The sequence below is a fragment of the Stegodyphus dumicola genome, chromosome 7 (assembly GCF_044657685.1).
Source record: "Stegodyphus dumicola isolate Sdum_Otavi_A_Nest chromosome 7, ASM4465768v1".
Lineage (NCBI taxonomy): Eukaryota > Metazoa > Arthropoda > Arachnida > Araneae > Eresidae > Stegodyphus > Stegodyphus dumicola.
In genome coordinates this window covers 25,749,783-25,769,135 of record NC_140774.1, presented here as the reverse complement: position 1 = coordinate 25,769,135, position 19,353 = coordinate 25,749,783, and the positions used below count along the sequence as shown (strand labels likewise).

Genomic DNA, 19,353 nt, shown 5'->3' with positions numbered 1-19,353 from the left:
ACATATGTAATTAAATATAATAAGCTATGAAAAAAATATGTATTATTATTTTAAATTTAAATACATTTGTGATATAGCGTCAGTTTTATTAGAAGCATTAGAAACAGTTATTATTTTTATAATAGATTATAAACAAACGTATCTATCAAAGAACTGAAGCTAAACTGAAAAAAAAAATGTTTTTTGATATTTTTTCATTTTCTGTAGTATTTTCACTTCAGTGTTCTTGAGCTTGATAATTATTTATAATATTATGAGCAGCAACGTACAACTCCTATACCTAAATAATATTTTCGATGTGCAGAAAAATTATCATGGCGTGAAAGTTGTTATGTATTTGTAGTTGCGCAATGAACTCTTTCAGTTGCGTTAGTGTCCTGTTTACCGCTCACATATTAAACGGTATTAACCGAAGCTATAAAGCAAAAATAAACTCAGTTCAAAATGCAGCTTTACACTAAAATTTCTACCTCATATCATGGGTGATTTGGACAGAAGTTTGACATCTATGGACTGGTTACCTAGACTCAATGTTAGAGGGTCTCTGAATGGTTCAGATACACCTGATGGAAGTGTTGTGTCGTGTGAAAGTAGCAGAAACTGCCGTCAGAAAGATGGAAAACCTCCTTATAGCTATGCGACTTTAATATCTTACGCTATTAATAGTTCACCCTCCAAAAAAATGACTTTAAATGAAATTTATAATTGGATATGTTCAAATTTTCCATATTATCGAGAAGCTGGTGACGGCTGGAAAGTAAGATTGTTTATTTTGAATTTATAGTTCAGATACCTGATTAATAAAATACCTAGTGATTAAGCATTAATAAAAGCCGATTTTGAACAAAATAATGACCGTGAACATTACACCCTGTAAATATGTTATTTGATTTTAGAAATATATATAAGACATTAAAATTACTGAAAAGTAACTTACAGTTTAATAAATATACAGCTAACAGCAGGGCTTAATTTCTAAGATTAGAAGTGCCGGAGCCCTATGGAAGACCGTCAGCAGAGAGGAACAAGAGTAAATAAATAAATAAAATTACTATTAAACTTCTTAATAATTTTAAAATTAAATAGTTAATTATTACCAAATTAATTAATAGCTATTTAATTAATGTTTATAAATTGGTATTTAATCAATAATTATTATATAATTATTTATAATTTAATTGATAATTATTAGATAATTATTATTTATTGAAATAATTAAAGATTGAAGTAATTAATTAAAATTAAATAAAATATAAAGAGATTAATTGATATTTAATACGCGATTTTTAATATAATTTTATTGTTAAAATAAAATTTTGGAGATAAAGTTTCTACTGAAATTGTTATTTAACTACATAAAAGAAGTGCGCCAGCCTTCTTATTCAGGGCTCAGGTGCATTCTGGCTAGAATTATAATTTATTACAAAAACTAAGAAGCATCGGAACAGAAATATGGTGGGTTCCGGCCCAATTTAAGTTCTGATCGTAGGGGGGGGGGAAGTTCTTTTATCATCACAAAAATTAAATATACTTAAAGTATAGCTGATGAAAATTTCAAGGCAAAACAGAATGAGGGTATGAGTGGGTGGAAATAAAAAATGAGGGGAATCTTGGTGAGAGAATGTTTTCTTTGACCGCGGCTCTCTGTTGATATAATTGTAGCCATCAAGCAGATGGGTGTCGGGGTTAAATCGAGTCTTAAATCAGACTCCTAAATGTAAAGTTGCTGGTTACCCTCCCCCCCCCATTAGTGGATACTGTAGGAAGACAATGTATAGGATGTGCTTGAGCAGTTTATCTCAGTATTTCCCTCTTATTGTACTCGCTGTCACTGTCTGCGAGGATAACTAACTGTAAGCATCGATAACAATACACCAGATACAATGGCATGGCGAGAAATTTAGGTGCTCCTAAACAAACTCCCCCAAATTTATTGCTTTTCTTAGAGGGAAAGGTTTCCACATGCCAGTGAGGGGACTTTACTTGAACGTCTATTTTCACATGAGTTCGTATTTCTAGGGAAATAGAGTATTGCAAGGTCTGCTTATTGTTAAACTAAAACATTAGTTTAACAATAGCAATTTAAAGGGAACAAAATTTAGTAATTTTGTTCCCTTTAAATTGTGATTCAGTTTTATAAAAAGAAGTACCGGAGCTCATCTTATTTAGGGCTCCGGTGCGCTCCATCTAAAATTGTAATTTATCTTAAAAATTGAGAAGCACCGGAGCCGGGCTCCGGTGGGCTCCGCGCAATTTAAGCATTGGCTAACAGTAGAAGATCTGTATACTAAGCTTACCATAATGGTATGATTAATAATGAATTATACTTGCTAGATTAAAAAAAATAATACAAATCCTCCTTTACCTTTGTTTTATGATAGGTTATTTAGTTGAAGCTTGTAAGAACTGTTGGTAGATTCTGGTATCTGAAAAAAATATGTTAAGCTACATGTCCTGCAGAGGTAAAATGGAGCATGTGAAATTGACTAGAAGGAATTATTGAAATACAATGAGCAGTGCAAGACTTTCTTGCCTAATTTTTATATTTATGAATTTAATTAATGTCAAGAGAAAGGTGTTTTGATAATTTAGCAGAATTTTGTGTGAAACTTTCTTTACAATTCATTTTATAGCAATTTGTTGTGTGATTTTTACAAAATTATACGGATTAAAGAACTTAGAACAGACATTTTATGAGACTGTTAATGTATTTAGCTTTGAGATAACATAAAGTAGGTGTATTGTATTTGGGTTTAAACAAATTAATAGTTAGTTAATTAATTATTAATTAATTATTGTTATGTAAAGTTGTATTGTTGTATAAAGTTGTATACTGTTATTATAAAGTTTATACTGAGCATGTTTTCAAGTCATATTTTCAGATCTTAAATTAAAAAATGTAAAACTAATAAAAAGTTATATTAAAACTGAGAACAAACATTAGTATGTATCAATTAACTTTGGAATAAAGCATAAATATAAGTAAAGGAATATAATATTAAAATTGTGCTGAAAAAAAGGGTTACTAACATTGGGTTAATTTGTGTAAGATACAAGATGTGTTAGGTCTAGAGACAACTTTGGCAAATAATAATGATAGATGTTCTTTGTGGCACAAAGTCTTGAAAGTAAAATATAAAATGTCAAAGGAAAAGACCTAAACATGGGATAAATAACATCTGGAAAAAAAATCAAAAGATTTGTTTTGAAATGACAGCTACTAATAATATTTAAAAATTTGGTTAAAGTGCAGAATCTCCCACTGATTTGATTGACGTTTGCCGCTTTTTACAAGAGTAAGAAGAATTGGATTTTTGTCAATTTTCTCTAACTTTTTAAGTGAAAATAGGTCAGTGTGTACATGGATAAAGGAAGTGCGCAGTGCCATTTTTGTGCAATTCTGAGATGTTTTTTTAAGTAAAAGTAGGTCGATGTGTACGTGGATACCAAGTATGTGCAATTTTTAACCCTTCAGCACACGCGCATCAGTGCGCTACCTTAGTACACGCGCGGGACAAATTTTACTCCAGTGTTTGCTTTTCAGAGTTCAACCCCTCAACGTATAAATAAATGCATTTTCTTTGTTTTAAATGAATGTATAAATGACTAATAGCTTTCTGAATTCTGTTAAACGTTTTTTCCAGTTATAATTCGAGATAATCTTACTTTAAGTTATACAAACATTTCCATACTGGTTACCTAAAGTAAGCCATAAAAATTGAAATGGTTGATCTTTAGATTATGGTAACTTGGCGATTTTTTGGCGAAAATTTGGCGACCAACTCTCCTACAGCAACCCTCTATTTTTTTTTCCCCGTCGCCATTTTGTCTTCACGAAGTAAAGACATGTTTCTTTTCTTTTTATCTACTAAACACTTCTTCCAACAATCTACTAGCCGAATTACACTTATGCTAGAAATTTTATCTAACAAAACTGCTTAATCATGACAAATATTCACTGCAAAATTGGGAAAAAGTGCACAATACCATACTCCTTACGCTATTTTCAAAATAACACATACACATAAACCATGTACACGTCGACTTATTTTTACTTGAAAAAACATCCCAGAATTACACAAAAATGGCATTGCGCACACTCTTCACTATATCTATGTACACTGCTTTTTTCTCATAAATTAGGAAAATTTCACGAGAATACATGACAATTTTCTGAATCTTTAAACCCGGTAAAAAAGAACATATATGAAATTACCTGATCGCGAAAAAGTATATACCCTTTCCAAATATGAACATTTCCACACATAAAATAAATAAAATATCCAAAACTTTTACCTCAAAATCATCTATTATATTATAAACGTCACCAACGAATTCATGCCGCAAGCATTACAAATACTTAGTGTCAAATATTTAAATTATTTCCATGCACGTTTACTTCAACTAAAACGTATACCAAATTAAACCTACACTCATGCACCATTCAACCAATTCTTTTGAATTATCACATAAACGCCTTAAAAATCTAGAATTCACTTTAGACAGCGCCATACAATCCCAAAATTATTCAACCCTACTTCACACAACACACAATGAAGCTTAATACAAAATAATATACAGCCACAGATATTTTTCCAAATTCCCCCCTTTTCCAATTAAAGAACCGTAATTCGTCCATTAATATCACATGACATATCCCATGATCTCTCATTTCCCTCACACAAAATAATGCGTAATCGGAACTGAGTACTGCTCACATTATTACCAAAGTCCCAGGTAGTAACCTTTATCGCCTCCAAAATGTCGCCAAACTACCAATTACCATATTCTAAAGATCAGCCATCGAAATTTATGCAAAATTACTAACTTATATAAGATACATATATGATTTCTTATATTAGAAAAATCAGTTTTCATACGTACATATTTTTTAAACATAAGTGTTTATTATAAAGAGTGGTTTGATAAAGCACTAGAGGAATATGAAAAGACTGCATTCTTACTAGCTTTTTCCCTTAAAACTCAATATAACGTCATACAATTATCCATATCAAAGAATAGATTCTAAATACGAATATTACAAAATATAAATAACACATAGCCGCCCCCTTCCTATCTGAGTTTATTATTCAAATAATCTCGTTTTGAATAATCCTCACATAGTGTGACAACATATTTTTACAAACAATTTCTTAGGGTGAAGGTCTGCTGCATCTTCTATTCCTGCCAACCTCCAGTTTTGAGTTTTTTTTGAGAGAGATAGAATTGCAGCCCCTTTTTAGGACATGTTCTTTTACAAGCTCTAATGCTAAATCTTTGAGAAAAGCTCTTCGGTTCATATTTACTCGGTCATTATTTGATCGATGAATAGTAAAAGCATTTATACCTACAATGTTCATTAGTTCGAGAAATACCGTTAGAGGCCAGCGGCGGCATTTTCTTGAAACAGACTGTTCCACATAACTCATCAACAGTATAAAGATCACCTTTTGTAGAGTTGCAAAAAAGTTATCATTTCGAGCTTGAGCTGCTCTTTAGACAATAGATCGATTTGATTATCCTCATGCATGGATGATAGAACAAGAACCGATTTACTCTTTTTTGGAACATATGAAGTAAGAGTTAATTCTTTACCTCTAAACACAAAATGCAAAGAGTACAGAAGCCTGCTTTATTTGGCAGAAATTCTTCTGGAATTTTACTCTTATCTTTTCGAAGTGTCCCAAAACACGTCAATTTGTGCTTTTTCAATAATTCATTGGTCAAAGGAATGCTCATGTTCAAATTGTCCATAGTTATATTTCTTTCAGTGCCACTTATGGGTGCAATAAGCCCTTGTACAACATCCAATGCCACATTTAAATGTCTATATAATCCGACAGGCTGCTGACCTGTATAAATTTCTAGGTTGTATGCGTAAAATGTATGAGAATCGCACAAAGCAAAAGTGTTTATTCCATATCTTGGGAGCTTACGTTTTATATATTGTCTGAATTGACATCTTTCTCGAAAGGGTTCTAATTTTTCGTCTATAGTACAATTTTCAAATAAAGAATATATTTTTCGTATGTTTTTGATAAATATTTCAAAAACATTTCTAATATAAGTGCAAGTCTAGCCGTCATCTTTCGCTCTGCTTGTAAATTTATGTCATCAAACCTAATACACCTCAACAGGAAGTGGAATCGGTTGATAGACATTGTTATTTGAAAAACAGTTATTCCGCTTCTGTCAGCTGACCACAAATCTTTGCTTTGAGAAGTGCTATTCTCAGCACTCCAGCGCAATATAATAGGAAAGACAACGCCTTCAATTCAGCTACGTTTGTCTCTTGTGCATCACGTTTTCTAGAGAATTTGTTTCTTATTGATGAAATGTAAATGCTTGTTGATTTTACCAAATCTTCCATTATTTATTCATCAAAAATTTGCAATAAACACTCAATTGGATTTTAAAAATTTCTAAAGCTTTTCTTGATACCAGGTAAATGTGTCACTATATTGTGCGGCCGTGTCCGAAAGTTTTTCTAGGGTAATTTTTTACTTCAAATTGTTCCATTTTTTCAAACATAAAAATTATCTGATGTCAAAGAAGATACGCTCCCTAAATCATGTGAATCATCATATTACCAGTCAGAATCAGTTTCGTGAGCACTTTCAGAAATATTATCGCACTCAGAATCGGAATCTTCAATTTCGCTATCAGTTTCAACACTAGCGAGAAGAGCCCGCAGTCGTTACTGTTCTTGCTCGTATGCACTCATCTCAATGAATGTCTCCCTAAAAGTGAAACGTTAGTACACGTGCGGGGTAGTTACAATCCCATTGCACATTCCTTCCCCGAAAACACAAAATCGTAAGGACATGGAAAAAATTCCTCTGGACGACCCCTTCCCAACCTTGATCTGATCTTGAAAGGTACATGAAGTACTAGAAAGGTCACATACGACCTTACCTTAGTTTCTAAGAAAAGACTACACGTGGGGTAGATTTTACCCCAGCGCGTGTGCTGATGGGTTAAAAACGCACCAAGCAGTGGGTGATTTTGCACTCCCCCCAAATTTTTTATATGGAAATCATTTGAGAATCTTATGTCAAAAAGTATCACATATTTTGAATCAAAACCTTTTACATTCATTTATTAATAACTGAAGAATTTTGATGTTCATAAAATATGGTGATTAAATTGACCACATAATGGTTGTATTTTCATTCCATATCTTTAGATAATGTACTGATGAGGCTTTGTATTGTTGTCAAATAATCACAAGACTCTTTGCCACCCAAAGGAATCTCTGTTCTTCCTAAATTCTGCCATGCAGTGAATCCGAATAAATGGCGGTACAGCTTGAGTATAGGACCCCATTGGCGATTTTTGGACGGTTGTTTTTCTGATAACCCAGTAAATTCTAGAATACTCCACTTTGGCAACCCTGTCGCATTCCCGCGTGTTTTAAACTGGAAAGTGTCATTTTCTTTGAAGGAGCAAAATATTGATGTATTCAACAAATTTCTCGAAATTGTAAGGGACATAAATTGGGCAGAGTATAGGATTTCTTTGTAAATTTACCATGATTTTGTAAACTTTACTAAATTTCCAGCATTTCATTTATTTTTAATTTAAACATGGATTCTGAATTCCTGTTTTCAGTTTTATAACTTAAAACTTGCATTTTCAATATTGCTGCTTAAAATATGCCTCAATGTACTCGTGTATTTTCAAACTTTTCTTTACTTTTAATTTAAACATGCATTCTTATCTCCTATTTTCATATTTTTAATTTAAACATGTATTCTGAGCTCCTATTTTCAATTTTACAGCTTGTAATTTGTATTTTCAGTATAACTGCTAAAAATATATCATTATTTAGTTATTTTCAGTTTCACTGTTTAAATATATATTCTAAATTTGTATTTAAAATTTTTCTTGTTAAAATGTGTATTCTAACATCTATTTTCAATTTTAACTGCTTTTACAAGGCTAAACTTGTATTTTCAATATTACTACTTAAAATGTGCCCCGACTTACTTATGTACCTTCAAATTTGCTGTTTAAACATATATTCTAAAATTTTTTCTGGTTAAAACTTCTTTCTAACTTGTGTTTTCAATTTTAACGGCTTTTTTATGGCTTGGCGACATTTTTGGTCGCCAAGCCAAAAAATCGCCAATCGGGTCCTATACTGAAGCTGTTCCTAAATGGCTTAGTCGAGTTGTGTTTGTTATGAGTTAAGGACCTCATTCATGATTGAGTTTTTAATACATAAAATCTTATGGTCAGTAAGCTTGTAATATTTCTGTTTTTTATGGTTATTGTTTCTTCCTCTGATGAGACTTCTAATTAGTGAGGATTGTGATGCTTTACATCTATTTCACAACCATACTGTGTTAGCATAATGTTAGGCTGCTCAACCACTATAGTAGTTAGTAATGGGGACTGTTGTACCAATGAGATGAGATTTAATTTTTTTGAGAAGGCATGGATGTTTGCAATCGTAGACTAGTATCTGTATTGTAAGGAGGTACTTAAAATACACGAGTTAGCCAAAACTATTCTTGAGGGGTTAGTAATAGAGATGGGAGATCCTCAGAGAATTTAGCTTTATTATAAAATATAATAGAAATAAATAGTTATATAAGCATTTAAGATGAGGAAAATATGAAAATTAAAGTTTCAATAACGTGCATTATTTTTGAATGAAAATCGACAGATCTTCACCACAATATAGAGAAGGCTATTTTAGATGCTTGTTTCAATGCAGAATATTTTTTTTAGGAACTCAATTTTTTTTAAAGACTCCATTAGAATATGATAGCTCATGTCTGCAAGGAACATTTTTTGAAAAGGCCTTCGAATAGAAACTTACAGAAGGGCATTCTAGGAATTTTTTTCCCCCCATATCTTGAATATTTGGTTAAGATTGTTTTATGAAATTGAATACCCTTTTTTTTCCTTTCCCTCATTTCACTTGAAAAGTAATCCAAAAAAAGATAATATGTATTTCTCTGCTAGCATATTGATTTGTCTATAAATTTCCTTTTTTATCTTCCATTTTTTGTTTTTGAAGAACAGGAACTTCGCTCACTCCTTTTCAGAAGAAAAAACGTTTTTGCTTTTGAATCACTTCATATCACCCTCGAAATAAGTAGGGTTTGTTTTAAAATCTATACTAATCCTAAATTACAGTTTTATAGTTTAAAATTTTGTACTGGTGTTGCTCTCTCCATTTTATTTGCCAGTTCAATGCTTATTGGTTATTCCAGTTCACACTTTCTTGGGAAGAATTATTTTAAGTGACAAAGCATCTCTAGTGATATTTTGGAAATAATTTGCTGTAATTTTTTGTCTATAAAAGGACATGATTAGAAACATACATTTGCATTTTTTTTTCATATTTTTCAGTACATCAGTTTCACATATTGCTTTTTGTTCACTTTAACAGCTAATCATTTAATTTATAATGACAAGTAAGTACAGCTTACATGACTTGTTGTGAATGTATCAAAGGTTAAAAGATATTGGCTCCAAGAAAATGCGACCCAAAATAGCTGATGAGATTGCTATTTCTATTCTGGCAAGCAAGTTTTAAATAATTATCATTAGTTGATTATGGAAAGAAAAATATAAAAAATATTTTATCAACTAAGTCTTAAAAGACAGTCTGAGTAAAAGTTTTTTTTTAAATTTAAATACTAGAAATATATGCACAAATGGTTCAGACGGGGGGGGGATTATTGAATTATCTGTTTCTGGTTAACTATTGTGGTGTTGTCAGTTATATACTATATTTGCAAGTCACTCATGGAAACCCTTGTATACTCAAGGATCCATGGCAGAACATTTTATGTTCATATTTTAAATTAAAAACAGTATATTATATATAAATCAGAACTTTATCTTATTATATATAAATCAGAATCAGAATTCAGAGAATAATGAATCTGCTATATCATAAAAAAAATAAGCTGAAGTAGAAAGTTAAAAAAAAAAAAAAGAGAAAAAGAAACTCAATTTTAGTATTTCATCTTCATTCTAAAATGATATATATATAAGGAAGAAACTGCATTTCCAAAGATAAAACTTACATACAGTTAGAAAAAAGTACAAATGGTGCTAGTAGTTAAACCTGTTTTTTATTCTTATTCAAAGGACAGGCTGTTTGGTTTTTCTGCACGTGTAACATGAACTGGGTTACCTTAGAATGTCCTTCATGAAGTTTTCCCTCCTGGGGCAAAATAGCTCTTTTTGATTTTGTTGTGTTGATCAAACAAATAAAAATGATGAACTTGTTGGTTTTTTTTTTCTTTTTGATGGTGGATATAATTTTTTTACCACTTTTACAAACTTCTGAAATGATTATGAGAATAATTTCTGCATTCAAAAAATTATTTGCCTGTAAATCTTCTGCAAATAAAACAGCTAATTATCAAATATTTTAAACCAAATAACAGAACTGTAACTCGTAGCTTGCTAGCATAAAAATGGATATTTTTAGCCCTTAAACAAACAATTTTTATTACTTAAAAAAAAAATCACCAGTTTTGGGGGGGGGAACAGCTTTATTTTTGTCAGCTAAAAAAGGTGAATACTCTTTTCCATGTAAAGTAATAATGCAAATTTCTAATTGCATGCAACTGTAGGTTATTTTTAGAACAGTTCTATGTTACTTTCTTATACTATTTGGTCATAGGATAGCTTCGATTATGTGTACAATTCTGTGTATTTACAGTATTGATAGTGATCCAGAAGTTTGCAAATTCTAATCTAAAAAGCTTGCATCTTTCTTTTACTGCTGATTCATTTTGTTATTAATGTACAAATATTAATGGATTATTAGTTACAGGAAGAGTGAAAAGAGTATTCTTTTACGCAAGTTTGGAAATGAATGCAGAAAGAATGCATAAACTTTAACAGCATGTGTTTCTGGCCACTTTATTTCAAATGCTGACTGGGACACTATACACAACTATGATGTTGTTTTGTGAATTAATTCAGCTTATAACACACTTCTGTTTTTACATGAAACTCATAGTATACTGACTTTTCCTCCACTTCCCATTCATTGTACTATATTTTCCTCTGCAATACTGTTAAGTGCTTTGTCAAAAGTCATACATGTATGCCCTGAACAGTATTTGCAAATATGTTTCATTTTGATAAACTGATATTTACAAGAGTTTTGGCAATTTGAAATAGCTCTGTATTATAAACATTCATAGAAACTTCGTGCACCTGCTTAGTGTCATCAATCAGTTAAGTAATGTGTACTTATTAATACTTTGAATCTTAAGTTTTCAATAACAAAGTAGTTATAAAAATTTATTAAGAGTGTACTTTTTATAATTCTCAATAAATTAGCTATCATTAAAGAGGAATGTATTATATAGGGTGGAGCATTATTGATTATCTAATTTGAAAGCAATGTACTAGGTCACGGATAGGCAAACCTTTTCGGTAGCGGGTCAAAAATCGAAAGAAAAACGTTTTTCAGGCCAAGATAAGTTTTTCTAAGATTTTAAAAACAATATACGAGTATTACAAGTTAAATATATTAATGAGATGAATGAAATTGCGATTTCATTTTTAAAAGTTCGTTATGTTGAGGTTCGAAGTGAGATGTACGGATTCTAAGGAACGAGGCTAAATGCTTATTTGTCAGTCTACTTCTGAAATAATTCTTTCTAAGGTTTATAGTTGAAAACACTTGTTTACATATATAAGATGAAGCAAACATAGCACTGATTATCTGAGCATGAGATATTAAGCTTGGGAAACTTACTTTCGATAATGATTTGTAAAACTCAAACTTTGGCATATTTAGAAACGACTGCTTGAGATGATTGTTAGATTTCAAATCAATTAATTTGAGCTGCAAATATGACCTCACTGCTTCACAATTTACATTGAAATCCATGGTAAAAATATCCAGTTCTATTTGAATGGCACTGAAATCTGCATTTGAACTCAAAATGCTGTTTTTCCAAGCCATCTTCATAATTCTTAAGCTTCTTTTCATTTACTGAGGGTTTTGAATTTAACCTCTTGAAATGAGACAAGTCATTTTTAGCTAGATTCCCAGCACACAGATTAAGTTTTTTTCTAAGAGGTCTAATTCACCTATATTGGATTCATAATTTTTTAAAAAGAAATGAAATAGATTAATTATTGTAATTTGGGTAGATAAGCCCTACTAGCGTATACACTGCTAGCAATTATCGTATAAGAAGAATATTGGATAAGCTGCACTGCCGTTTACGCTGCAGCAAAAGCATACCAAAACATAGAACTTAATACCCATTTATTCAGTAATTCTTTTCTATATTGATGTAATCATCGTTGATGACATTTTATTACATAACTATAAATAGGAATATATAAATGAAAAAAAAAAAAAAAAAAAAATAAACATCTTACCTTGAACTTGGCCAAAAACAAACTCCACTGATTTCTAATTGACACTATTTTTACGAATTTGAGAAACTTTGTTTATCACCATAAGTTACCATATTATGAAAAAGAATGCATAAATTAGTTAATCATACAGAATTTTACAATTTAAATAAACTTGGTACAAAACTGAGTACTGTTAGTACAAAACCTTCACAATCTGACTCATCAGTGTCAGAATTAAATGAACTGAACAAATGGCCATCAAGGTCATTTTTATCACTGTGTTCTAAATCAGTTCTTTCAATGTTGCAATCTTCATTTAATTTTTTTCGGATGATTTTTTTATTTAAAGAAAGCTAATACAATCATATCAGCTGACATTGATTGCTATGCTTTATTGACCCTCATAAAGCAACTTCCTCATGCAAAGATGTTCTCATCCATTTGGAATATGTGAAGGAATGAAATCTGCTTCATATCCATTCCTGCCACTGCTTTCATAATTCGTACTTGAAACTTCGATTGATGATTAGAACCAGTGGCTGTAAAATTCTTGTAAGCATGCTTGATATCATTGAGGTATCAAACAAACTTGGTGCGAAGTTTTTTTTTGCTTTGGATTACCATATCCACTAAATGGGATTAAGTTGAATTCAGAACAATGAGTTCCTGAGGCTGGTAAAAAGCACCTTTCATTTCTTAATAAATTTCTCTCAGCCTCAGCCATAACAACACTTCTTCACACATCCATCTTTTTTAGGTGATGCAAGTAATCACACCTTTAGGAAAGTTTCCTTTGAGAACTGTTTTTCTTTTGAAAATTATTAAAGGGGTTAGCTTCTCTCCACTGCGGCACAACCCAAAACTCAAGAAAAAGTCTTTTCATGCTTGATTCTTAACACAGAAATATCTTTTTCACCTGTTGAATGAACAGTTCAGAGCACAGTCAAAAGTAATGGGCGCTTATCCATATTTTTTGCCCTCTATTCAATTTATGATCTTTCATTTTCTTAAGATTGTACTCTATAAAAGCTATTTTTTTAAAACTAATCCATGGAAAGCTTCTGTCCAACTGTTGCTCTGGTCCTGATAAAAACGTCTTCCATTTCATGAACTTGAAACACCAGTCTTCAGCACAGCTTTTAGTGCCCATTTGTTGAGCAATTAAATTTTGCTTGAAGGCAAAATCTTAACTGTTGACACTATTAATCCCCCTTTTTGTCTGTTTATAATCTATTATTCTAAATTGTCTTCCAAAATAAGCCAGGTTATGATGCCAGTCTGACAAGATCTTTTATTCGTAAGCATTTTCTCCAATTCTTGTTTGGACTTCCACTGCCAAATGCATGTTTTGTTAACTTGAAATTCTCTAACCGCAGCTTGATTTTCAATTCCTTTTGTTTTCTTCTCTGCCGAAAGTTTAAAAGCAGCCGTATAACTTTTTCTTTCAGTAGGAGCTATTATCATAATAATAATAAGCACAAATGATAAAGTAAAGCACTGCAACTAATAAGCGATGAACAAGCCACAAAGTTTGAGACATGTGTAAGAACTTGAACTGAAATAAAAGTTCCTGTTAAAAAGAAGATGGTCATTCAAAAATATAGACAAAACCATGTAATTCAGCAGAAAGTAAATGCATTTAGGTATCTTTACACGGAGCATACCCTTATTGTAGTTAGATGAATTTCACATGACTTCAAACTTGTTGTACTGCCTTAGCGCAATGTGAGCTGTTGTACCTATCAAGCTAAATTGTCACTGTGGATTCTTCTACATTCTCCATTAAATGGACCATTTCACTTGTACCATAACTTATGATTTAAATTAGGGAATTTTAACAGCAGAGAAAAAAATAATTCCCTCAGATATTCTGCCCTTGCAGATATGCAACACACCTTAATTTTCAATTTTTGAATACATATAAGCCATTATGGCTTATCTAATCAAAATCACAGTACTTTTTTGGACAGTTTTAGATTGCCATGTTTCATATATATATTTTACGGTATTTACGTATTAACGCAACCATCTTGGCCCAATCTGAAGATTTTTTAGAGATGAAAAGGTAAAAATTGCTTATCAGCTGCAAGCTGGGTTTTTTGTGACCTTTTTTTAAAAGATTCATAAAGTATCGTTATTTATTGTAACTCTGCTAAGGTGGTTGCAATAACACCCCAAGTACCTATTTTATTTGCATAAGAGCCCACCCCACCACTTGCCTCTGAAAGCTGCATGTGGCTTGTGAGTTATGGCTATCTCTTATATGTCACTTGTATGTCTCAAAAGTTGTGATTTTTGCTAGAGCTTGAAATAATGCTTATATTTTAATTGTTAAAGTTTTGAGTGCTTTTTATAAATTTATTCTCTGTGATATACTGTTTATATATGTTAAAATGTGGTGTTCTTTTTTAAAATAGTCAAAATGTTCAAAATAACATGCTTGCATTATATACGTTTTAGAATTTTCTCACCAAGCTGTACATACAGTGGCTCTCAAAAGGGTTTGTACACTTCAATAATTTGTCAAAAAATGACTGTAGCCTGGAATTGAATTTGAATATAAAGACCAGTATTTTTTCATATCATCTCCATGAGATTTTGAATAAAATGAAACTTTTTTTGTTTGTTTACATATTGACTTATTTTCTTTTTCTGAAATAGAAAATGTAAGGAAGCATAAATAAAACAGGGCACAAAAGTGATCGTACACCTACACATTTTCGTAAAATTTCGTCAATAAAATTATCTTCTGCTACTTTCTTGCATTTTGGTTACATTAAAAAAAAATTTTGTTTTTATTCTTTGCTTGTTTACTTCATTATATTTTATTTAATGTTTTAAAATGGGTCATAGTCATAAGGTAACAATTAATAGCATTTGAAAATTGTTTGTTTCATCATAAAGGTTGAAAATCAGTTAGTGATATCCCTACATTAGTAAATTTTACCATTCTGTGGTGGATTATATGATAAAATGCTTTAAAAAACAAAATTAGATGGAACATTTGACATTAGATGGAGGTCCAACAAAGTTCACTCAACATGATCAGATTTATAGTTAGGAATGCTGTGAAAAATTAACTTTTGAGTGCTGTACAAATTTCTACGGAATTTACTGGAAAATATTCTTCAGTTTCACCTGAAACTATTCAACAAGTACTCAGATAAAGTGGGTTACGTGGCCGCTCTGCTCGAAAAAAAATTTTTGAAAGTGCAAAAATTAGGCTTTCCGTTGTAAAATCAATGGTAAATAAGTCCGAAGGTGTTGGAACCATATCTTATTTACAAGTGAAAGCAATTTAAACATTTTGGTTTCCAATGTGTGTATAATTGTATGAAGAAGAAAAAATAAGGAACTCAATCCCAGGACCTTAGTTGGAACAGTAAAGCATGGTGTTGGAGGTGCCCTTGTGTGGGGTTGCATGTCAGCATTTAGTATTTATTGATTGTGTCATGAACCATGCTCTTTTTTTAAATATTTAAAAGATAATTTAAAATTATCCACCCAAAATTTGGGTATTTGGAGACAGACAACTCTATTTATTAGGATAACAATCCTGAGCACACAGCCTGTAACATTCATCTTTAGTGTGTCTATAATTGTCCACAAGTTCTGAAAATAGGGCTTCAGTCACCAGATTTAAACCTAATAGAACATATTTGGATATTATTAATGGTTGGAGTACAAAGATGTAACAAAACTAAAAACCAAAATGAAAACTGTAGTGATGGAAGAATGGAGGAACATTGATACAAGATATCCCTCCCCCCCCCAAAAAAAACAATAACAACAACTGGTGAACTCTATGTTTAAGACATTTAAAAGCTGTCATACGTGCTGCAAGATATCCTATCCTACAAAGTACTAATTTTCAGAAATGCTACAATATTTACTAATATGTGCAGATTTCTTTGAAGTGTTCTGTAAGGATTTATTTTATTCTAACCAATTATTTTTAGTTTCCTTTCCCTCCTGATTTCAGTTTCTTTCCGGAATGTAAATTTTGTAATGACATAGTATGTAAATTTAAACATTTTTCAAAAGCAGTACTATTTAAGCTGTGTGTTCAAAAAGAGTAGTAGCGAACTTAGTTCCGATGTTTATGCTGCAAGTTTGAAACTAGCTCCCTAGTCAGTGTTTGATGCCTTTCAGTTTATACTGATATTTCTTGGCTCGGTTTTGCTGCTTGCTGCCAATTTAGCATTAGTTAACCTAAAAGCCAGTAGTTAGCTATCTTAAGTTAGTATGCATTTTACATTCTATGCATTCTATGCAGTTAGTATGCATTTGCTAAGAGAAATGAAAAATTCTCATTCTCGGATATTGATTTTTATTAATGAATAAAGCAGTATTCCACTGAAACTTATAAGTGTATGAACAATTTTGGGATCCACTGTATAACAAAGAAAATGAGTGATTCAAAACTTTAGCTGCATTTTTATATTAGAACATGAATTAGCTCAATTATGTATTAATGAATATTGGAAGAGTTCTATTGGCTTTTTAAATGCTTTGTTTCAAAGTAAACTTTATAATGATTTAAACTAAAAATTTATATCTTCTAAATGTACTTATATTTTTAGAACTCCATACGGCATAACTTATCTCTGAATAAGTACTTCCGGAAAGTTCCTCGTCCAAAAGATGATCCTGGAAAGGTAACTTTATTTTAAGATATGATTTCATATATTTTCTTTTAGTTAGACAAAAATTACAAAGTGTTTAATGAAAAGTTTATAAACTGTGCATTTTAATTTCTTTAATCTGTACTCTAAAATTTTTGTATTAGAAGATTGTTTTTCCACTTACAGAACTCAATAAAATTGTATATGTACTTGGATTTCTTTTAAAATGTTATTGTAGATTGTATCATTTCAATTTCATAATATGATACAGGGATATGTATATACAGTCAAAAGTCTTTAATCCGGACTCGTCGGGACTTTAGTGATTCCAGATTATTGGTTTTTCTGGGTTATAGATAATCAGTTTAAATCTGGTAAGATGGCATGCAGAAATTATAAAATTAAAAATATGAAACTGTAATTTATGAAATAAATGTTGGAAAATATAACTTATTGTAAACCTTTTACTGCATCATCTCTCCTCCTTGAAATGTTTATTTAGTTTAGTTCTTATTTTAATGTAATATAGTAGTTACTTCTACTTCTTTTTCTTACTGCCACTGTTTGCGTTGAGAACGTACTGTTTCAGCCTAATTAAGATGCAGAAACGAAATGTGATGTTATGTCATCTGGAAAGCCGATTCGTGCCGATAGCTGATTGGTTGCCACGAGATAACGTCATGCCTATTTCTGCTATAAGTATCTCGCGTCGCTCTGGCTCAGCCCCTTCAGTTCCACCGCCACCCTTCAGGACCGACAACTTCCAGGTACCATCACTTATCAGGAGCCGGTAAAGCGGCATTTACTCGCTGCACACCGGCAATATCAACATGGATGGATGGATGGCTCAGCCCTTCTAGTTTCTGCTTTCCCGGCACTTGGGTGTGTGGTTTCCAGCCCTTTCAGAAGGATGCGTGCAGGCCGGTGAATAAGTTCCTTGGTTCCTGTATACAAGATGATTGTTTCAGAATAAGTTCCTTGGTTCCTGTATACAAGATGATTGTTTCAGAATAAGTTCCTTGGTTCCTGTATACAAGATGATTGTTCCAGAATAAGTTCCTTGGTTCATATCCACAAGATGATTGTTCCAGAATAAGATCCTTGGTTCCAGCGGCTACCATGTGAGTGACTGCTGTGGGTGGCATCCATGTTCTTTATGAAGGTGGCATTTAAAATACGTTAGTGGCGATTCCTCGTGTTCAACTAATGCAAATGGAGTTAGGCCGGTTTTAAGTGCTTTCAAGAACTTGATTTAAATTTCAGCTGTTTTCTTGACCATTGATCATGGACTTTTTGAATGTGTAGCCAATTTCATTTTGAGGCCGCATAATTGCTGTTTAGGACATTTTTGTTTGTATCGAATGCCAGTGTTTTTGGAGCCCAAGTAAAAATATTATTTGATGAATTAATGTTATATTATATTTTTCCTAAGACTCTGATATTGTTTAAATTTATTTTCTGTGTTTTTATTCTTTATTATATTGTTAATAAATTGGTTAAGTTTGAAACCTTTTTATTGTCTTCAATGTCTGCACAACATATTATCTCAGGGAGCTTTTATTGCTACTATTGCTAAATGTTTAATTTTATAAACTTTAAACTTTGTTTTAGCATCAATAAAAAGCAATTATGATAATCAAAATTTACAAAAAAAAAAAAAAAAAAAGCTTTATATTTATTTGTTTACTTTATTAAACATTTCTTTCAACGTGCGCATGCATAAAGCATACATTACACATAGTCAAAATTAGAAAATTGCAACCAGAAAACTATCTGATGTGTATACGTGATATTTATAATGACGAGGAATTTGACTTAAATCATATCAAAGACAGAGTACATCGAGATGAAATACTACATTTAGTAAGAAATTATAAGCCAATAAAATAAAAACATCTGCCTTGAAAATAAGGATAGTGCTGACAGATCAACTTCTAGATAATTGCTCGTCGCATCGCCCCCCCCCCAGCGTGAAATTGATGAACATATTTTGAAATGATTAGAGAATCAAAGGATATGTCTTTATCCATTTTTTGCAGCAATTCCACTTTTTGTTTGATGGATATTGGAACATGCTTTCGCTTTGTAGATCCTTTGGTAGCTCCAGAATTGGAAATTCTTTTTGACATAATCGAAAGTTCAAGCTTACTTTTATAAAATTTATCTAACAGTCTGCAAAAAATAATAAGCCGGATCCAATTAGAAGATTAAGGAACAACGCAATCTGCAACATTAACTGAAATAGATAATTAGATAATTTTAGCTTAGCTTATACTGTCCATTGTACATTAAACGTGCATACGTAAACGTATTATGTGCATGCGTAGATGCATATGCGCATACGTAAAGATTTTGCGCATGCGTGAACGCATGC

At 31.5% G+C, this 19,353-nt stretch overlaps 1 protein-coding gene across 1 annotated transcript in view; it reads left to right on the top strand.

Annotated features, from left to right (window-relative positions):
* The first annotated feature begins 310 nt into the window (after positions 1-310).
* The window catches only part of LOC118187779 (uncharacterized), a 65,603-nt gene continuing 46,560 nt past the window's right edge, over positions 311-19,353 (top strand). Inside the window, exons 1-2 of the mRNA XM_035358051.2 lie at positions 311-757; positions 16,938-17,012. Coding sequence (XP_035213942.1) covers positions 479-757; positions 16,938-17,012 — 354 coding nt within the window. The 5' untranslated portion in view covers positions 311-478. The remainder of the gene's footprint in view (positions 758-16,937; positions 17,013-19,353) is intronic.